General features: G+C 40.2%; 1 protein-coding gene across 1 annotated transcript in view; it reads left to right on the forward strand.

Moving 5' to 3' along the window:
- nell2a (neural EGFL like 2a) overlaps positions 1 to 23,528 on the forward strand; it is a 93,401-nt gene that overhangs the window by 43,681 nt on the left and 26,192 nt on the right. Inside the window, exons 13-15 of the mRNA XM_085778703.1 lie at positions 7,343 to 7,468; positions 18,844 to 18,966; positions 20,449 to 20,544. Coding sequence (XP_085634829.1) covers positions 7,343 to 7,468; positions 18,844 to 18,966; positions 20,449 to 20,544 — 345 coding nt within the window. The remainder of the gene's footprint in view (positions 1 to 7,342; positions 7,469 to 18,843; positions 18,967 to 20,448; positions 20,545 to 23,528) is intronic.

Below are 23,528 nucleotides of genomic sequence, written 5' to 3' on the forward strand. Positions count from 1 at the left end.
TCCCCTTTTCTATCAGGCACTACAGTATAGCTTGTCATGACTCTGCCATTGTCTCTAATCCACTTCTTTTTTACCTGTGCTGTCTGCCCTTTCTTTTTGCCTCCCATTTTCTTCCTACCAGCACCAAAAGTCTATGGTTTTTCTCTCTCTCTGTCAAAGCCAGTCACAGGGTTTAATTAGCCTCCATTCATTTAGTGAAGGACACATGTACTTTCATAGATGGCCGCTGATTGTCTGCCTGCTTCACTTACCCGTGAAGCTTTTGAATAGCTGGAGGCAGCAAGTATTGATGAAAGTGTGAAAGGAAGACGACCAAGGAAATGTGAATGCCACAGTTGTAGGTAGGTGCTAAGCTCTTAGTTTGTCAGGATGGTGGGCGGTGCTCTACCCAAGGACATGCGAGCTGAGTGAATGCCAATGCAAATCTATTGAAATTCAATTTCAAGTACTCTTTGCAAAGGCATCTGGCACAGAACATATTCAGGGGTGAATGTCTTCTTGGGCTCTCACAGACACCGAATACTGTGAATGAATAATAAATTGATAATGCCCAGGACTATGTTGCTTGTCTCTCAAAAAGTGCCTACGTTTGACCTGCACTATCAATGGGAGCGAAGCCCCCGGAGCGTGTAACGCAGCCCGGTTCGTTTGGTTCGACTTGGATTTGCATCGAATTGCATTCAGTTGCATCACATTATCAAGATTATTTTGTTTACCCTGGCTGTGTTGTGCATCTTCTGTGTGATGGTTTGGCATGCAGTTAGACCCCAGGAATAGCTGTTGCTAAGGCAACAGCTAATATGGATCCAAATATGGAATCGTGAGAATGAGAAGGAAAAACAAAGGACAATCTAATAAATGATATGCTGCACTAACTCACTTTTAATAACCCAGGCACAGAAACACAGCCCGGACACTCTGCTCCTTTATCAAGTTCTTGTTGTAGCGTGTTAGTGAAAAACTTACTGCACACATCCAGTGGACCAGAGCAACATGAGCATTAGCCTGGTTCCAGACGGCTGAGTCACATCCTACATGGCTTTCTATGTATTAAGCTAAAATGATGAGAAATAGAAACAGAAAAAGCAGCTGCACAGGTTCTTATTGAGCTGGCAGAAATAACAACTCACATTAACTTATTTCTATGATCAATGTTGAAAAATGTTCATTGCTTCCATCATAAAACCACACAGGAAGGAGAGATACTCCAGTATGTTATTGTTTACTGATTAGTTAGAGGACAGGATATCTACCTGAATAAATACAGTTGAACAAAACAGCAATTCAGTCTAATTACCAGAGTACATAAGCATCCCAGTGGGGTAAAAGTTTTGGCAATTTGATGAATATTCAGTTGTCTTCAGTTTTTAGCTCTAGTTTGGTTCAGCAGTTTCCATATACCAGAAGACTGCAGTGTCTGTTCACCATCACTCCTTCAACGCTACTGGTGTTTTATGTTAGGCAGTAAAGGTACACTCTGCTTATCCAAGCCTGTTTGTTGGAAATCGCTGCCGAGGATTTTATACTGGGGAAACATTAAGACTCAGCCTTTTACAGCATCTGCACACCAGTAAGCTAAGAGTAGCTAAGTGTGCATAAAAAGCTGAGGGGCTGGTTATTTATTCTTAGTGGGTCTGGTGCTGCTAATGACTGTTACACACACATTACGCAGCAAGTGCAGACCCACATACATGTGTTTACAGTTATCCTGGCTGAGTGGACCTGTGCACATATTAACATTGGGTAGAGCTGTGTTCATAAAGATTGTTGACTCTAAGGAGTTCAAAAAGGAACAGAAGAACAAGAGACCAGAACAGGCCCTTTAGTTTTATTTCACAAAACCAAGCTTTAAAATCTCCAGGGGAAATGTTAAGTCAAGTCTAGTTTGAGGGCAGTTTGCAGTTCATTCCATTTAATTGGTGCATAGTACTTGAAACAGTTGTGCCAATAATGAATACATAGTGAACACCTGAGGGAACTGAGGGTTAAGTAGTTACTGGATCATGCTCTCTTGGTACCAGATTTACATGGGAGATGTGAGGTTATTTGGAAGCTTTATAAATGAATAACATCAGATGTCTGTTTCTTCTTGTCTGTAGGGACCAATGTGTGTAGTATTTGTCATTTTTGATAAAGCACAATTAATGATACATTGAGGCTTGACTGCTGGAGTGTTGATGGGGCAGCACAACAATTCAGAGCATCTCCACAGTCAAGGACAAACATGAATGTTGACTACACAATAGTTTAGTACAGCTGAAAGAAGATAGACAACAAAAAAACTAGTTTGGTTTTTACTTTGAATTGAAAACTTAGATGATGTTGTATGCTACTTAGAGTTTTAATGTCAGAGTCAGAGTCACTGCTGCAGGTGGAGAAAACCATGTGCTTGTTTTATTCTGCATTCAAGAGTAATCTGTTGTTAAGGAGAAACCGAGGCATATAAAAGTGTATCACCAGTAAACAAGTGACCACTGGGAGCATTAATCAGGAAGGAACAATTATGAGTAACACTCTAAAGGGTTTAGTTACAAGTTTAATTCCTCCCGGCCAGTAGGTGTTGCACTCACACTCGCCTGCTTTCGCTCCAACCTTCAGTTGTACTGGTTGCCAGGTACTAACTCACCTGCAGAGAAACCCGGCAAACACCAGCATCACGCCTACACCTGCACCGGAAACGTTACAGTACCGGCTGACCGTTAGTTAGCATTAGCATTAGCACAAGCACTCAGTCATTTTCTCCACAGTGTTATCACGATCTGACACCTGAGCTCCGCCTCACGTGACATCAACGTACTAATGCTGTTGGCGCAGAAATAATTTAATACTAAAAGGCTGCCAACATAACCAGATGTAAATATTTATATATTTTGGACCCGTCAAAATTTATAAAACAATTATTTCTATACTTTATGTAAAATTAATACTTGCATTCCTCTAGACGTTCTGTGTATGTAGGCTATTATTTTTGAAAAATTTATCGTTTCAATTAAAAAGTTGTAGCTATAACCTTTAATCATTAGTTAAGCATTTATAAATACTTAATTCTGTATTTATAATGCATGAATACTCATAAGTATGTCGTTTATAAATAGGCTACTTTAGTGTTTATCAATGATAAGTAAAACATTTTTAACTGTGTTTATAAACTATTTACTAATGAGTGTTCATGTGTTATAAATGATGAATTCAGTATTTTATGCTTGACTAATGCTTAATAGTGTGTACTTATTATGCTATTTATGTGTAGGCCTAATGTAGACATCAATGCACCAAGGATAAACCTAGATTGTTTGGCTTCATTGGGCCAACACTGGCCATCCTGGGTACCATGTATTACAAGATGGGTCTCAACTAGTTCAGTTAAACCTGGGTTTTCCAATCCAGCTATTAGCAAGTTCGGGTGAAAAGGACAGAATTGTTAGTTATAAACAACATTGTCAGTACTGGGAATAAAGTAGTTACTTAATTTGAAGGACAGGATATGAAACAAAAAAGTTTTCAAACTTTTTCAAAAAAACAAAGTTGCCTGCCAGGACAGAGAGGAGAAAATCAGTAGATTGACTGATGAGGTCAATGTGACCGAAATGTTCATTTATAATCACGGAATTATTTAAGAGTGTGTGGGTATTTTTTCTAATAAAAGACATCTGAGGGTTTTAACGTTTATTCCCAGTTATCATCACAGTCTCCTCATGTTATTCTGAGCTGCAGTGATGGAGTGAGATTAAAAACATCAACGCTGTCAGAAATCCTGTCTGGAATCAAAGAATCTTTGTTCAATTAAAATGAAGCTCTATTAGATGTTATGTAGTTACTTAGTGTGATAAACTCTCCCTCTGTTTGTTGAATGCTCTGTTTTCAAACCATGAGCAGAGTCAAACAGCAAAACAGTTCTACTGATTTAATATTTTTTCACTTGTAAATGCAAACTGTTTTTGTTCCTATCTTGACCTTGGTTTTCCAGTAATCTGATTGGTCAGTAGTTTGGTTCTTGTCAGGTTTTGATCTCATCCTCTCAAGTTACCCTGATCTGAAGCAGGTGAACTGTGAAAGCCCAGAGCAGAGAATAAAAACAAGCCATGCATCATAACACATAGAGTCATAGATATGGCAAACTGTTTTTTTAAGATAAAAGTTTAAAATAAAATTAAACATTTGGATGACACATTCTTGTCTTAAAATCCTCATTAATATGGCATGAAGCAGTGAAAGGTACGGTATAGTCTTTTTGGTTCAGCAGAAGGCAGCGTTCAACAGGACTGAGATCTGGTCTGCTGAGCAGTGGTTTGAAGTTTGAGACGAAAGGCGATACACTGTGGCAGCTTTTGCAGATGATTGTCAATGAATAGAAATGAAGGAATATGGTTTTCTTCTTGCTTGCTTTTTTCTTCGACTTGCTGGAGAGGACCAGCTTTTTTAAAATAAAGTTCACAGATATTGGAATATATATACAGTGTACATATATATATGTTTATATTTTTATCTCTGGAGTGCAATAAGACGCAAACATGTAATCCAGCGACTGCCAGAGAAAGTTTGACTCAAGGTCCATGCATAAGTTTGCTGATGATTGTGTTAAAGTTAGCATCCTACAGAACCATGAGTCCTGTCCTTTATAGTCTTATCCACTGGTGTCAGGACTTTCTTCATCTCAAAAACAAAAGAGAAACCTAATGATTTTCACAGCTAACCTCCTGACCCGTCACTCATTCTTATTAACGGTGTAATAACGGTAAAGCTGAGGGGCTTTCACGTCGACAGGTCACTTATGAAAATGTTTTACTCCTCCTTCATAGTTAATTTTTGCAATGAATATCTTGGTTTTAACTCAACCTCAGTATGGCTAATGAAAATAGGCTGGGAGGCATTATTAAAGTTTGCCAAAAGATTATTGGAATTAACTTGAATAATCTGAACCATGTCTATCAAGTGAAAGCCACTCAGAAAGCAGTGGAACCTCATCATCACCCTCTCCACACAGCTTTTACTCTTCAGCAGTAAGGAGCTACTCTTTCCACAGGAAGGTGAAATCAGATAGATGAGATAATCTTTTTCCTGAGCCGTTGGATTTTTGAACCAACTTAAGGTCGTTGTTGCTATTATGTGTTTTGTAGCACATTGATGATATTTATTATCAGGTTTTAATGCATTAAGGTTTTATTTATTTCGTGGTTTAAGCTGGCTGGGTTGTGTCTTACTACTGTTTCAAGTCATATTGCCCCTCGATCACAACAAAGTCTTCTGTGAGACTGTGAGACTCCTTTGTTGCACCTGTTAAGAAGGAACGGCGCGCTCCCTCGTCGTTGTTGCTCGTACTTAAAGTTTGGTGACCTCATATAGCGCTTCCCAAGAATGATTAAAAACACTCATGCCTGTGTTCAGAGACTTTTTAAATGAACTCTTCTAGTGGCATAATTCTCTCCCGTCACTATCTGTGCACAGCATACAACATTTAAAAATATGCTTAGAGCACAGAGATTAACTGAATGGCCAGTAGTAGTCTGGAGAAAAGCAGCTAAGCCACTATGTGGAGTGCTTTACTTTAAAATAGATTGAAAATCGAGTGGTGCAGCCTTAAGTGCCTCAGTGCCCACCTCTCATGGACCTTCTGCATTTCGACCTCTGTCTCCAACTGATGAAGACAAATGGCCCCTTTCCCTTTGCTGCGCAGGAGCCTTTATAGCGGCAGGGGCCTTCTGTAGCCAGGACTGTATGAGGCGGTTCCCAAAATGGGGCTGACACCCGAAATAGGGCGCAGTAAAGAGTGGGGGGATGTTGGCGTTAACAGAGCTGTAAAGATGCTTCCTTCTCCATAAACATGGAGCCTCCTAGTCAAAGCTTAACTATAGTGTGTCATAAAAATGGATTTAGTTTTCAACAGGGACTTGTGTGTGTGGGCGTCAGATCAAACAGTGCTCCTGTGTGTGACTATAGAGGCCACGGGCAAACATCAGATTTCATTGTTCAATTTGGAAGACTTGAAAAAATCAGTTAAAAAAAAGTTTCTTTTTTGTTAGTTTTTTCTAAAGAGATCAGCAGAGCAGTTACTGCACCAAGCATTCATGTCATCTCACCCATAATTAGAAATTAATGAAAGCCAAAGTCAATTATGGCTCCAACATCTTTGATGAATTCAGGAAGCTCGACACCAACTTCGCAGAATGAGACAAGACGACACGATGCCGCCGTCAGGTCATTTATTCCTATAATAAAAAGGCGTTGCCGTTGCAACGCTGACAAATACGTGCATCAACAAAATATGATAAATCAGCTTAATATTTGTGACTACACACACAAGTGTGAACTAATTATCTCTGTTTATGTGCATATATTAATTTAATTCCGTCCTTTCTTTCTTTTTTTCTCTCTCTGCCAGTTTCTTTGCTCTTTGCATTTGTTTCTCTCTCCATGGAAACATCATACAATATGTCATGGGATGTATTCTTCATACCTTTAGCTATTTAACACCACATATATCATATATACATATATATACTGTTTATATAAATCCAACTCTGACACAAACAATACTTTTGCACATGTAACATTCTAATTTGCATCTCCTGTTAAGAGGGAGAGTGGATGGAGTTGTTGAACGTCACCTGGCTGCAGGGGTCTGAGCAAATAAACAAGCAAATCAAAATCCATCAAGAGGTTTGAAGTGGAGGTCCGAGGCGTGAGCTGTCCTTGCAGCAGAGTGATTTACAAATGACAAGATTATGTTTGATCTGCACCACAAGAGGGTGTTGATAATCTAGAAACTAATGTTTTTGTAAAATTTTATGTGTGGATTTTTCTATTTATTTAGTGAGTTTATTTAACAGGGACAATGCTTAATACATATAATAATATTATGCCAGATTTAGCTATAAGCTAATTTTCATTCATTAAAAACCAAAATTTGAGATTCCACACCGAAAAATTAGAAGAATAGCTCGTTACACTTCAATTTCGGATCCTACCATACATTTCATTGCCTATCATACAGTCACAGTCATACATGCATGCACACACACACACACACACAGCCACTGCCACTTCACAAATACATTAGAAATCTTCAGGACTGTTTTTCTTTCAGCCACTTTTTAATACTATCTTAAAAGCTGCTCAGTGTACTGCACTCTCTGATACTGGCTGGCAAGGTTCATTCATATCTGTGACAAAATTGACTATACTTATATAATATTGACCTTTTAATGAAAAGAAGTCTCAAAAGAAATCATCAGACGATTGTTGTAAAAATGTTCGTTCACAGATTCGCCGAAATAGTGCGCGACAGCGATCCACATCTAACCCAGCTTTGTTCTCCTTCTCTCTCTCTGTTGCTTCTTTTCAGATATTGATGAGTGCGCTGAGGGGAAGCACTACTGCAGGGAGAACACCATGTGCGTCAACACCCCTGGCTCCTTCATGTGCATCTGCCATACGGGCTACATCAGGATCGATGACTATTCCTGCACAGGTGAGCTTCAGCTCCTCTTGCCATTTGACGGGCTTGAGCTGGAACCACGTAGTTAGCTTTCGCTTGGGCCTCCAGAGCAGCCATTTTGTTTTTGAATAGTGCAAATAAAGAATAGATTTGGTCGTGATGTCGGTGCGGAGATGAGGAGAGCTACTGTATGTAGATACAAGGAGATGTCTTCACTGCAGGTGTTCCCACCACAGGAGGGGGTCACAGAGAGGCATTTTATATAACAACAGTAAGTTATTGCCAGTTAGAAAATGATTTAATTTGCATCTTTAGTCATACGCTGGAGGATGATATTTGATTTCATCGTGATAAATTCTGCTGCCAGGAGACGCACAGGCCTCCACAGACGAGGGGGGGAGAGGAAAGAGGCAGCCAGACATCCTGATATAAATATTGTGAGTTATCAGTGTCAGGGTGTAGTGCGAGACAGAATAAAGAAGCAGTGCAATAGAAAACCAGAGAGTATAGGAAAACATAAAGGTGCAGAAGCCTTGTAGACCTGCTGTAGTTACCAAACAACACCTGTAAAACACCGTCGCCACGTGCTACACTTACAGTACTTGCTGTTTTTTTTTCTTCCTCATCATATTCCAAGCGGCACCTGCTTAGACACACTTGTCTTTCAATCTGTCACCCTGCAATTACGCTCGGCCCGTTCATTTAATATGCACAGAGATGGATGTCAGAGTTTGATTTGCTGCTATTGGTTTTGCTCCGATTATGAGCGCCACATTAAAATAAAACACACACACAGACGCACAAATCAATAGCAGCCTTATGATTCAGCAGAGCTGGCAGTTAGCAGCCCAATCAATTTTGGATTGGTTTTTTGCTTTGTGTAGATTACGAAGCAAATCTGTCTGCGCTTTGTTAAAACTTTTGATAAACTCCATAATTGCATTTATTTAATTAATGTACCGGCACAAATGAAAAGTTCACAAGCGAATGGGAAAGTGTGGTTGTTGTACTTGATATCTCTCCACTCTTATTTCATGAGACAAGTCAGTTGTTTGTTATCTGACATATTTGAAACTGTGAGCTTTGGAAAAGCAATTCCCATGGATCATGTAAAGACTTTTATCCTTTGAAAACTTCACAGAAAATCATAGATTAACTTCAGGCCTCTTTGGAGGTGTCAAGGTGTCTGTGGACTCTCTGTTTTCTTTGTGTGCGTGAGAGTGTGTGAATGTGTATAGTCTTCATCTGCTGTGCAAATGTACTCTGTGTGTGTGTGATGAGGAGGAAGAAAGTGGCTGAGAACCTGAGAAACAGAGAGAGCGTGAGTGGAGGCAGCAGACCCATTTGTTCCTGATCAAAGTTGAAACCAAAGTCAATTTCAAAAGCAAACCGAATCAATCTGTGGGAGGGATTGTGTGGACGAATCACTTTCTTTGTTCTCTCCCTCTGTGTTGAGGTGGTTGTGCTTGTAGGCTGAGATGTTCCTAACAGCTTCCCCCACCATAGTAGTTTGTTGGTAACTTTAAGACATCTGTTCACTGATGCATTGAAAATGTAGCACTTTTTATAAAAGCAACAGTTATCTTACAGAGGACAGGGCCCAGCGTTTGGTTGATGAGCGAAGACATTGCCTTGATTTACTCTCAGTAGGATGAACAAAGCTGTTTATAACCAATTACATGGCAGTCAGTTAGAAACAGACAGCCTAGTCTCCAAAACACCGCGCTCTTCGAGTTTGTGCTCAACACCATATGATTGATGTTTTTTTGATTTAAAAGACTGGGTAGATGAGAGAGACTCTGCTTCAGAGGGAACTTTAGCTGACAGTGCAGAAACTGGCAGTCACAATGTTCTCAAGGTAACAATTGTGTTTTTGGACGAATCACCAGCCAGAGGAGTATAAGGTCTGACAAGGAAGAGGTGATAATGTAAAAGAATTATGTTTATGCCTTTATCAGATATGAAAGTAAGGGAGAGAAGGTTAAAGGGATAGTTCCACATTTTGGCAAATTCGCCTATTGCCATAACCCCTATAGTCATAGCAGTAGGTTCATTGCCTTTAATTATCAGTGCATGTTGTTTTGAGATACGCAGTGCAGAGATGTGAGCTGCTCAGATAACACAATGGAGGTGAATGGTACAGTTCCCCTGTCCCTCATCAAACTCATCAAATACACAATCCTACAACTCCAAAACACCTACTGTACCACTATCACTATAGGGACTATGGCAATAGGAGAATTTGCCAAAATTGAACTATCCCTTTAAACAGCAAACTGGATTGGACTGAATATTTCAATATTTCTAATGCTGCTGAAAATCACACAATTCTTGGTAGTTTTTCCAGCTTCTGAGTATGATAATTGGACATTTTCTTGACTTTTTTTTTTTTTTAGAAATATGTTTATTGATTTTCAATGTAGAGAAAAATGAAAAATAATATAAAATAAAGAAAAAAGAGAGAGAAAAAATAAGTAGAGGAAAAAGAGAAGAGAAGAAAAAAGGAAAGAACACAGCACATCAAGCAACGATATTTCATGGTCATAAAATGAGTATCTACTCTAGGCAGAATATAAAAGCAGAAAAAAAAAGTAAAATAAATAGGTTGGTAGACATATACAAGATCATACTCTTGTTTGCACAATAGCCAGTGGGCTCACATTTTTAACGTAATTCAGTACTGGGTCCCATGTTTTATCAAACGTGTCTCCTCTATCTTCATTGTAGAATCTCAGATGATCTCTCCAGATGTAAAGTGTTTGATAATTCTCCCAACCATAAGTTGTGGTAGGGGAATCATTTTTTTTTTTTTTAAGTTGTTGCTCTCCACAAAAGTCTCATGACACGTTGGATCAAAAACTTGACTGTGAAAGAACCAAGAAATCTCTGTCGATCCCTCATCCTCACTTCATTTATGCTTCAGTCCTCAGAACTTTATCTGATCACATATAGACGAGAACTGTACCTGTTGAGCCACTGCAGTGTGTCGGGGATCTCGGTCTTCTCACAGTCAAAGCTCAAGGGAATCTGTAACAGAACAGAGATATTGGTTTTGATTTGATTTATGTCTTGATGTCTATTGACAGAAACTGATGGAATTTTCTTCTATATCATCCACGGCCAATCTTCTCCAAATATTAGACCTAAGTAAGCAAAAAATCTACACAGAAACCTAATGGGAGCAAATCAAAGTCAGACTGTAACTTTAGTGTAAAATTAAATGTCAGTGTTTCTAGGAAGAAAACTAAAGTTTGTGCTTTAGATGCATTTTAATGTCAGGGATCAAGGCTGCTGGCTTCAGCACCAGGCCAACCTGTGTGTCTATTGAAAGTCATGGCTGTCTGCCAGATTCACAACCAAACATAGAGAATAAAAGACATAAGTGAAATGTGAGTCAGTAATCCTGCTGTAATGAAATGTCCCTGTCCGTCTAGAAGAACACAGTGTCACTCCACGGCGACGAGCAGCGGATCCTGCCTCACCCCTCATGAGTTGTTTGCAGCTTGTGAGACATGATGCTAAGTAGCTCTGTGTGTGAATCATCTCCGAAAGAGGCGGCGGTGGCGGCGGCGTGCTGCATTTTCCTCCGTGTCTGTAATTAAAAAAAGCAATTTGCACCAATGCAAACTGACTCAGCTGGTGGCGGAGTGAAGGGGCTGGCGCTGCTGCTGCTGCTGCCTGCGCCATACGCCGCGCGGCTGAGGCCCGCAGCCTTCCTGCGGTGCCATTGCTGTTTGAATTAAAGCCGTGAGACTCGACAACACGATGAGCACCTGCTTGAAAACTCCCATTTCCTGCTCCCCCGCCCCCCCTGCCGAGCGTCTCTTTTCATTCGTCAATGGAAATCAGGAAATAATAGAGCAAAGTTAAGGATTTGTGACTTTGTATCTGATTATGAACAGGCCTCTCCGAAATCCACATCAAGTATAGAATAGAGATTGAGGAACAGTGATTTAAGTGGAGTAACAAAGCACATTCATCTCTTTTTCTTGTGCCCGGTGTGATTTATACACAGACAGAAACCTCACTGCTTACTAAGTCCTTTTTCCATATTGTCTTCAGACAGCCACTGCACCTTATGTGATTTCACTCACTGTGTTTCCTCTAATCTTCTGAGCTGCGGGGCCAGTTTTATTGTTTTACTCATTTGTCTTTCTTCCACTGTGTGCTCATTCCCTAGATTCACAATGAAGATTAATACCCCCACCCCCCAACACCCAGTGGATTAAACTGTGTCGCTATATTTTATGTAGCTTCCTATTAAAATGCCTTCAAGTCAGTGTAGTGGAATACACAGCTATGCTTCTCCTTATAAAAGTCAATTTGTGTGATTAAACCGAGGCTTATGCAGAGGCTTGATGTAATGACTTTTTCCCTGCTTCAGTCAAATTACTGTTGTAATCTTTCCACTGAGTTGCTGGACTATCGGCTCTGACAGAACTCGGTACCTGCGGACTCCTCGGTGGGAACATCTCAGCTCTTAGCCCAATCTGAGAGAGAGATGAATTATGGCCCAAATTAGGTGTCAGCCTTTAACAATAACACTCAGGGTACCTTGAATGGAAAATATAATTAATGCTGGAGTACACAAGTGGGTGCCTCTTCCTTTTTCCATATTGCTTAGTGTCACCTCTGTGGCAGTAATTGACAATAAAAATGGGAGGATGCTAACCTGCTAGCTGCAGGAATCTGTTGCTTATTAATAGCGATTGAACATCTGCTTGTGTTTGAAAGGAGTCCACTGGGAGTGCTGATCCCTCCAAGTTGGCCACAGAAGAAATATTACAGCAGTGGAAGGAAACATTAAACCCCCCCACCCCTTTCACTAGCTATTGACATCCTACATTTGCATGATATACGAGTGTCTTTATTATCCTCAATGGCTTCCACCAATTAACAAAATAGCAAACTCAGCAGGAGCACTGTCCGGTATTGATAGCCATATTTCCACATGTATTACTGTGGTTTATGTGAAGTGGCCTGCCTGGTAAAGAGGATTAAGTTGACTGTAGTTCATTTCATGGCTCAGTGTTTATGTGCAGAATAGTGGATTAAAGGACTGATCTGCAGATTTAAGTCTGGGTGAAACAGCATGGAGCCCTGGTTATATTTCTGCTCAGCTTGTCAGGGGGTCAGCTAGCTCAGACAGAAGTCGGCATTTTTACATGGAGGCCCCCCCCTCCTCCCCCCCTCCCACGCGTGCGGAGAGTGAGGTTGCGGGTTCACATCCCAGCTGGTGGTAGACTGGAACATGTAGACTCTGTGTACTTGTTTAAATGAAATATGTACGAGCGAATGTCCCGACACAACTCAGGCTCCGTATCCAGTGGAGCCTTTAGCAAAAGAAACAACCCCCCGCCCCCCTCCCAACCCCCACAACTTTCTTTTGCCCCTTTCTTTGACTAGTATTTTACCTTGATCTTGAAGGTCAAGAATCCTCCTCTTTTCATCCCCTCTACTCTCCGTCTTTTCCCCAAAGTGCCCGAGGTGCTCCTCGCTCTGTGAGATTAGCAGCTAATCCATGAAAGGTAGCGGATTGGTTGTGCTCTCCCTTTGAATGTTATTAAAGAAGGCTGTCCTGAGGTGTGTGTGTGTGTGTGTCTTTGGTGTACGCCCATGCTTGTGCCCGAAGTGTGTGCGCGGGGTGTGTGTCCTTCGTCCTAATCCTGTGATAACCAGACCCGGACCCCTGAGGCCGAGGAGCGGAAGGAGGGCTGGACGGACGGGGGGAAGCAGAGATGGACAGAGGCCAGAGGTGGAGCAGGGGGTTTGTCAACAACGGAGATCAGAAAAGATGACTTCAACTGATGGTTCAAAGGGTCTGGTACATGTGGGGGTGTTTGGGCTCTAACCTCAGCTTTTGCCTCTTTTTTCATGATATCCAAGAATTCGGCTTGAACTCTGCAACTTGGACTTAAACTTTTTTACTTCTGTTGATGTAAAAGCGAACGGTGCTGCTCTGTATTTGTGAAGCTCTGCGATGCAACTTTTGGCTCCCACAGTAAAAACTCAGTCTAGATGCTTCAAGGCTGCTGTTCTTTCAAGCAGTAGTTTTGCTTGTTATATAAACTGGATAAATCCAATTTAATGTGTTAATAATCAGCTTTTGGTGCCTTGAGAAAATGTATCAACAGTTTAAAGCAGATTTTAAAGTATAATGAAACGAGTCACACTGGATTTAACTAAGCAGAAGAAAACAAATAATCAGAATTTCATGTACCATAATGTGCTACTATTTGGTCGTCAGTGGTTTTACATTTTACGTCCTGTTTTATCATTCTGGAGGATTTGTGTTTCACCTTATACAGCAGGGTTCCTACACAAGTATGGAATAGAGTGGAATTTAATTTTGTACTTTTCCAGGTCTGAAAAATGGAAACTATTATATAGAAATATATTTATCTTAATACTTATCTGGGTTTGATCTTATCTGAAGTTATTTGGGCTAATAATTTTGTATGCGCTATTGTACCAAGCTGCATTCTCCTGGAAATTATTTGGTGACATAATGGCACACACATTCAGAATAATAAAAACAAAAGATTAATTGTATTTTTTTTTCATGATATACATTTAATTACTCAAATGTTACAAATTATATATATATATATATAAAAAAAAATTTCAGAAAAGTCTGGTAATTAAGGTCTGGAAAAAGTGTGGATAGCAGATAGATAGATAGATAGATAGATAGATAGATAGATAGATAGATAGATAGATAGATAGATAGATAGATAGATAGATAGCAAAATAGCAAATAAAATGTAATGTACGAAAGTATATACAACAATGTATATACTTGTCAATGTCAAATGTGTAGGAACCCTGATATTAGGTACATTATCATAAGATCCTCTCAAAGGCCTGTTACTGTGAAGTAGTTGTCGTGGTTACGGTTTTTTGAGGACAGTTAGTCTGAGGTCAGACTTTGCTGATGCTGGTGTTGTTTTGGCAGAAGGCGGAGGGAGTCAAAGCGGGAGAGGAGACGGACAGCTCCAGAGAGATCCCTGGTGACAGGCTGTACATAATTGATTGCTTATCTGTCTGCAGGCTGAGCCGCAGCACACAGCCAGGAAATACCTCGCTCATGCTAACACACACATGCACGCACACACACACACACACACAACACGCAACGTTTTAGGTTTTAGTTGAGTGACTGAGTGATTCAATTTAGAGTCTTTTACACTAAGTGCAGGAGTGTAGGAAGCCTAAATTCCTAAATAACCCAAATGACAACTAACCAGTGCTAAACTCAAAGGTCAAGGCAACAATACACACTGTGTTTTGCACACACATACACATGCAGACACACCACACACACACACACACAGCACCTGGTGGCTTCGCTGTCCTGTCTGTTCAGACTGACGGCTGGCAGATGTGACCTTGGGTGAAAAAACAAAGTGAAAAAAAATAAATAAATAAATCGCACTGTATTCTCTTTCCTCTCTCCTGTGTTCCTTTTTACTGTTTTTATATGCCTATGAGCGGACTTTAATTCTGCCTAACAGCAGGTGTGTGTGCGTGCGTGTGTGTGTGTGTGATGCAGTAGCAATAAAAGAGCAGAGTAGCGAGCCCTCCTAAAGTGCCCTTCAACCCATCTCACACACACACATGCACATACATCATACTCCTGGTGGAGGAGCTCATCACAATGTCACTTTCAATTTGGATGAGCCTACGGTCTGTTCAGGAGATATAATGGATTGGATGATGGCAGGAAAATGGATGTTGCGGCTCAGGTCTCCTGCAACAAGCATTCAGGTTTCTGATCCTCTCACTCTTCAGGTGCCATCTCTCTGTCCTCACATCTCCCTGTCTTTCATAACTGCATGCATTTAAAAAGCTCCATGTTGTGGGAAAAATAGCTGATGAGTAGGCACTACATAAAAATATTGTATCTCCATCGGCGAGGAAGGCTTCAGAGAGCTGACTAATGCCTGAAGAGCGAAGAAAAAATGAATATATTTCCATTCCCCACCAGTGAGGCCCAGAAATTCCCAAACTGTTGCTCCCAGATTAGCACTGAAGTCTTTGTCTTTGTCTCAACCTTTCCTGGAGCCTCTAGAAGTTTTGGCTGCACTTGAATTATGTGGTAATACTAAAAATAAAAAATAAAAAACTGTCTGACTAAATTAAATGTTTTTGAAACACAGACAGCTCTGTAGCCAAAGGATGGACCATCTTTTATTGGTTTCTGTTTTTGCATCCTTTTGTAGCATGACTGGATGCAGAGCTTTGAAACTACAGAAGGTTAAAACAAGTCCAGAAAGTTTTCCTGCACTGCAGCTGATGCAGTTTTCAATAAGCAAGCGCTTATCAGAAAGCAATATTTATGTGGATCGCTAGAAATTCGATTTTGAAAGTGCGATAAGTATTCTTCTTTTGTGCGTCTCGGAGGGATAAAGATCTGCCTTTGTGTTCAGGGGCAGATGAAGGGCGTGCATTAAAGTGCCTGTTCGCACCGCAAGGGAGAGGTAATTCTTTAAAAAGTTGAGTTCAAGTCTTAAAAAGCCGGCATCAGATGTTTCCCATTGCCTTTGCAGTTGGAGTTGCTTGTTTTCAGCTGGGCTTCAGAAGAAACCCTTAAGAAACATCTCTCTGTGTAAACAAACATGGTGGAGGCCCCAGAGGAAAATGCCCAAAGGATTTGATAAGTCAACACAGTCTGATGGTTAAGGAGGTTAATCGTTTATTACTACTGCAAAATGTGGGTTTGCAAGTGAGACATGCAACAGTAGTAAAGCTAAAAACAGAGGGCCACCTCAAAAAGAGGTTCAGGCTAGAAGCTGCTGATTGAGATGAGAGGTAAACAGTGTTACGTCAGATCAGTGAAGTGAGATCCAGCAGTGTCCAGACAGATCAAAAACCACACAAACTCATTTCTCCTTCACTAAAATATGAGGTAGAAACGCTGGGTGCGATTTTAACATAAAAATAAGGAAAATTCTCTGCAGCTTCAAATTGGCTCATTAACAGCATTTAATTTCCAAAGAGGCTTATTTATGAGCTGGTTTCCCTCAGTGAAGAAAAACTGATCAAGGATGAAATGATGAAATTCAAGCTATTATATTTATGTCTTACGAAGGTAACACAAGATGTGGGCTATATAATGACGAGTGGACATTTTAAACATGTACTAATATACTTAAAGTGGTCTCCATCATATGGCTCATATACATACAACAGTGTCAGGGACACTGACATCTTACCTTGTCTCACACTCTCTACCTTTGATTTTATTTTTTTCAAAGGGATAGTTCAACATTTTGGCAAATTGGCCCATTGCCATAATCCCTATAGTTTTAGCAGTAGGTTTGTTACCTTTAATTGTCGGTGCAAGCTATTTTTAGAACGGCGGAGCAGAGCCAGAGACATTCGCCATGCACGCTATGAGATAATAACAGAACGTTATGAGACAGAGTCTCTGAATTTACCTTGAAAACAACTCTGTCTCATAACGTTCCGTTATTATCTCATAGTGTGGTGAATGTGCAGGTCACAACTTGTCCACGAGAGTGTTTTGGAGTTGTTTGATTGTGTATTTGATGAGTTTGATGAGGGAAACCAAGAAATTCCATTAGCTTCCATAGCGTAGGCCTGAGTAGCTCACGGCTCTGCTCCGCCGTTCCAAAAATAGCTTGCACCAACAAATAAAGGTTACAAACCTACTCCTAACACTACAGGGATTATGCCAATGGGCCAATTTGCCAAAATGTTGAATTATCCCTTTAACATATCTGCAGGGCCTTGCATTGTTCATAGTAGCTGGATTAGTAATATGTCTTAAATTTCCCTGCATATGTGCACTTCAAATGTAATATTATCATTTTCTTAAGTACCTGATGTTTCTCTGGCAGTAAATATTGATTTTACTATGTAAGTGTGAAAATGTTGTCACACTTTTCCCTCTATTTTTCTCATACAACAGCTGTTAAAACTTAACAAAGTTTGTATTATTTGTCCATGCGGTGTCGTGGCTGTATTATTATGTAGCAGTGTGTCCTCTGAGCTGTTATTGCATTGTATTGGGGGCTCCTCAGTCTGCATCCTATCCCCAGATTCTCCACACAGAGGGGAAGAGATTTGTTTGCCAGTTGGACACAGTGCGCCGTCATGGGCTGTGGCCATTAGTCAAGCTTGTAGTGATTCATAACTCACCATATCACTAACTCCACAGCAGCAGCGATGAGAGCTTGGGAGTCCTGGCTCTAAAGGACCATTCTGTTAGTGCCTGTGCAAAACTTACAGAAAACGTCTCTTTTGGTATTTAATGGGCATTTGTGCCAATTTACAACAGTCAAACTAAAGGCCGAGGGTTAATAGATGCAAAGTACAACACAAGATGTCGCCTCAGTAATGAATAAATGAGTTTATTTTCATCTATTAAAAAGCTTAAATTCATCAGTGAGACTGTTACAGCCTCATGTCAGGCAGAGCAAAGAACAAATAACAGCAAAACACTGAAGACAATGTCAGATCATGATGAGAGATATAGAAATGGCTTGTCCTCCAGTTGGCTGTGTGTCACTGATGTCTTATTACTAGATTCCCAGCTGTGTAACGATCAAGTCATTTAATCTCAGACTGAGTTTGAAATCTTATTTCAGCATAGTTAAACAAACTACCAGCTGGCAGTGATCGTTCCTCATATTTACCAGGAAAACAAACATTCAGCTTTCTCTAATCAAGTCTTATTTTTTGACAGTATGCTGATTAGCATATCTGATGTGTGAACTGTTGCTGTTGTTTCACTTGTCTATTTAAATATATTTTTCACATATACAGTATATGACTACAGAGCTCCTTTAAATGCATGCGTACTGTGTTGTCTTGCTTTTACACCATTGACCCCTCTATTCTATTCTATATTCATCAGATAGGAGTCTTTCTGTAGATACTGCTGATTATCGGCTCCACTGACTTGAGGTGTGCCTCAGGGCTCTATCCTTGTTCCCTCTCCTTTCCGTCTCTACAATGGCAGCTCAATAACTTTAGAATTGGTTTTAGGAATCATCTAATCACCTACTAAGCTTACATAGATAGTGTGTCCACATGGCTCAAATGAGACCAGAGATGGCTCAAGTCTTCTGATTGTACCACAACCTATGGCCAAGTTTTTACAGTTTAGCTGTTTATATAGGTAGATATCTCCTCTGCTTGTATATTGTACGGTGTTGTTTAACTCTTCTTTATATATATATATATATATATATATATATATATATATATACAGTCAGTATAGTAGTTTAAAAGATCTTGTTTGTTTAAGATGCACTTTGTTTCGTAATGTTTGCCTCACTTTAAAATTGCTGTCTCATTCTGTTTGTATATTGTACGGTGTTGTTTGAATCTTCTTTGAAAGGCCCTTTACAAGTGAATGAACCTTGCTTTACCTCCTGCAGAGCATGATGAGTGCCTCAGTGGACTCCACAACTGCGACGAGAATGCCTTGTGCTTCAACATGGTTGGAGGACACAGCTGCTCCTGTAAGCCTGGCTACACCGGTAATGGAACAGTCTGCAAAGGTGAGCATTACTTTATTATTATGCTGCTGTTTAGTGTGTCACGTGCACAGCCCACTTGGACTTTAAACACACCACAAATAACATTTGCAGTGGTGAAACATTTGTCAGACATAAACTATCCCCTTACATTACATTGTACACAGAGTTTTTTTTTTGTAGATGTACGAATAAAATCTGACAAGAAGAAGACGTTTTCTTTCTTTAAATTACTTGAACCCCTTCCTCCTTCAGGTAATTTAAATCATTCGCCCAGAAGATTTTGCAGTTGTTATTCATGAGAGAAGTTGTTCCGTATTGACGTTTTGTGGTAAACACCAACAGAACATCCTCTCTTATACGTATATAAACAGTTTGCTCTGTTAAATAAGAAATGAACAAGTCACACAAAGTAAAGATTTAACCTCACTAATCCAGCGATATCTATATAAAAAAATAGAATGATATAATGAAGAAAATAAAAAATCAAAGTTCAAGGATATTCACATGTATCACCACCATGTAAACTGTATTGTGTTGGTATTCTTGGCAGCACCTAGTGAAAAGCTTTCTGTGGCCCCGGTTTAATGGGTGCTTCTCTCTGTTTGCTTTTCTGTTTGTAATTAATCCCTTGATTAGAAATCTATTTAAAGTGGGACTGCATCGGTTTTTCACATAAAGATACGTTTACTCGTCACGGGGGCTATAACAAATCCTGTGAAAACAGTTTTACAGTGTCTCATGTGGCTCGGGAGCAGCACTCTAAAATTGAATTAACTGCTGCTGTGAGAACAAAGTCATATTTTCATTATCAATTAATCTTCTAATTATTTTCCAGATAAGTCGCTAAATCTAAAAGAATATTAGAAAATAGCCCACATGAAAGTTTAATGAAGGCTAAGGTGATGCCATCAAATAGTTACTCTAACCTCTAACAAAGATTATTCTGTTTTCCATTGAATAAGATGAGGAGCCTATGAAACTGATTCTACTAAAATTGATTTAGGATTAATAAATTATTACAACAGGTACCAATTATTATTCTGTCAGTCGACCAATCGATTAATCAGATAATCAGCTCATTGTGGTGGTATTGGGAAGTCATTAGGGTTATTCTGGGTTGTTTAGCATTATGTGAAATTTCAGAGACAAGTAGAAGTCAGGATATATTTGCCTGTTTTGCTTCAATTCTCTGTTCTGAGCAAAATTACTTTTTTTGTCTTTTTACATTTACTTCCATTGCATTCTGTCAACCTCAGTGACTTTTCTGTGTTTTGGCGACACATTAACTAACAGTCTGCCAATGGATAATGAACATTTTTGAATTAACCAGGGAGAGATACATTAATCACGCATAATAATTTTGTGCGAGTCCTGTAATGAATCACATCACAAAATTAGCTCTTATTCTGTATGCAAATACATATGCTGCTGCTGGTCTAATTACATAGTTAATGCTCGTTAATCTCAGTGAGAAATGGCTCTTCTCCTCTGGTCTACCTCTAGCTATGTGTGATGGATTGTGCCAGAATGGGGGGACGTGCGTCTCACCAAACAACTGTGTTTGCCAGCAGGGATTTACTGGGAAGAGATGCGAGACAGGTAAGAGTTAATTTTAGTCTCCCTCCTACGTTTCTCTCTGCAAAAATAGCTCAAGGAGCACTTTTGACTGAATGTTTAAGAAGGGACGAGAAGCAGTGAGATGAGGTGACGTCAAGTGAGGGGGTTGTTTTACGTTCTTCAGATCCAGCAGGAGAAGGACAAATAGGAAAGAGGAGGAGAGTTGTTAGTTATCCTGGCACATCTGGGCTCTTGATTTAAAAAAGACGGTGATTATTCTCACTTTGTGGGGCTGTCTTTGCTCTGACCTCACCGAAACAGCTGATCTGTAAATGCCGAGACGTTCTCAGAGCTTCGCACTCTGCCGTATTAGCTGTGTGAGCGTTTGATTGTGTTTGTGGCTGTGTGAGTGTGTGTCCGTGCCTGCGTCACACTGTGTAGGCCTGTGCTCCATGGTGAATAATGAGCTTGTACCTCTTCCAATGGCCCGATGGAGGATTTGAACTGCAGTTGCAGCAGTATGGGAATTACCCCATATCACAGCCCATATTAATCAGCGTGGCATTCCTCCTCACAGGCTCCATGCCACATCCGAATTACGACTGCACAAACTCCTGATGCACAATATCCGATAGGCCATGAGAGCTTAACCAAGTATTAAGTCAGCTTGTGTTTATAGCAGTGACTATATTACCACTTGCTCTTATGCATGGAAATATATCAGCTACCATATTATTATGATAAGACTTCAGGTCCAGCTCAGTGTGTTTACTCCTACGGTGCTGGTGATTTAAGGCAACCAAGAAAGACTGTATTTCAGCAGCAGCACCCTTTGCCATAACCTGCTTCAACCCTCCGTGGAGTGTCCTTCAGGAGACAAGCTGCCGAGCTAATAGAAAGTCAAGTCATCACAGTTCTCAGTGTGTGCGCTTGTGTTTGAGCGAAGCAAACTGAGCCTCTCTGCCTCTCGGTATTGATTGCACATAAAGGACCTTTTTTTTTTTACGAGGCGTCCTTTTTACTGCCTGTCTTAAAGTAAATGAATTTCCTCATGGTACTGCACTGAGATGCTGAGGAAGGAGAGAGAGTGAATGTGTGTGTTTGTGTGTGTGTGTGTGTGTGTTTGAAGGAGTAAGACAGAGCTACAGAGAAAGTGTTAACACACCTAAGCTGTAATGACTTATCCTCCTCCCCATTTTGCAGTAGAAAAAGGCTTCTGAGGACCTGGTCCCTTAGTAATGCCACAATCCAGGCAATCACACATTTCATTACCTTCAATACGGTTTTAGATCCCGCCTTCTTCTTTCTGTCTTCCTTTTCCAAAATGCTTTCCTTTGTGAGTGTTCTGCATCTCTTTAAAAAAAAAAAAACAGAATAGAATAGTCCATCAAAGGAGAATTCTCACAATAGCTCCGCTCCCAAAGTTTTGTCCAGGGTAATTCTTTTCATTGCTCCGTACCCCGAAAGTACAGATCTACAAATACATTTGTTTTGTTGGAAACATGTATTTGTAATAGACAAAGTTGTTTTTTGTTTTTTTCCCCACACTGACATTTTTTCATCCCATCAATCATATCAAGCTTACATGAAGGTTTTTGTTCTTAAATGGTGAATATACGTATGCTCACAGTAAATAGGGAGTGCATTCCCTAAGAGCTCTGGTTTGTTATGGTACAGAAAGGAGCAGTGTGTATTGGATCTAGGCCCTGTCTGATGGTTTGTCCATTTCCTGGCTCATTCAGAGCTTACGGTGACACAGTGATTCTTAGTTTCTGGTGATTATAGACTAATGAAAACCGATCATCCAGTATCCTATATGTCCTGTCTTATAATGGCTACATGATTAAAAAGGAGTATCAGTGACACAGTGTCAGAGCAGTGAATTAAGTACAACCTTCAATTACATACATGAGAATTTTCACAGCCCCCTCAATCCACCTTTACTCAAACCGTAATGAACGTAGCATCAGATAATAAAAATGAAGAGGTCTGTTGTACCAGTAAATACATGCCAGAAATGCCCTTTAGCATCGGCTTGTTTTTATTTGTCCAGACTCCAATTAAACACAGGGGAATCACATATTGTATGTGATGCCCACAGTCATTTCTGCAATTTCAATAAACAAGATGCGTTGTGGGGACATAATATGGGAATATCACTTTTTGAAGGCTCTTTAACATGTATTTGGGTGTTTAACTTGCCAGCCCCCAAATGTGAGAATTGCTCAAAAAAATCTGTAATGTGACTCCTGAGTTTAAAATCCATGTGGTTTTACGAGCTGTTCCCTCAGTTGTCAAATAATGTCATTAGTTTTTGAATTTGCATAATACCACCCCTACCTGTGACTACCGAGGGGGCAGGGCGGGGTGGCCAGTGGCTCATTTGCATTTAAAGGGACAGGCACTGAACCAACCGTTCTGAACAGGGCTGTTTTGAGTTCTGTGATCCTTGGGGTATTTTGACCAAAGCATGTCACAGACATGTCTTTAAGACACATGGGAACTATTTTAATTTGTGGACAATGGGCATAATATGTCTCCTTTAATTTCTACGATTCAGAGTTGACTGTTTGACTCAACAAGGCCAGACGATTCACTCTCATACTCCCTATGCTAAATGAAGCTTTGTGTCTCCTGGTTAGAGCTTAGAATACCTCCATTGTATTAAGATGGAGACAGATATCTTGAATTTGAAGAAGTGAAACCAAAACAATGTCAATGGATAGAGACCATGACATCTAAGTGAGGAAGTATGCTTTATTCTAGTTTGGGTTAAGTGAACGTGAAGGATGTGACTGAAAATACAATTGTTAGCGTAAATACAGTTGTCTGTTTCTTAATCACACTACGAGGGGAAGCCGAGGACGACTGGTTGGGGATCAGTCTGTTTTTAGGCTCTCTCGCTTTTTCATTCAGTCTGATTAGAATTCGAGGTTCGGGGACGCAAACACAACCCAGTGCTCACATGCACGCCAAAAATCCTGCACGCTCCCCATGCCTCAGGCGACACGATGTTTGTCACCACA

The sequence above is a fragment of the Trachurus japonicus genome, chromosome 6 (assembly GCF_045865225.1).
Source record: "Trachurus japonicus isolate A0001 chromosome 6, Traja_1.0".
Classification (NCBI taxonomy): Eukaryota; Metazoa; Chordata; class Actinopteri; order Carangiformes; family Carangidae; genus Trachurus; species Trachurus japonicus.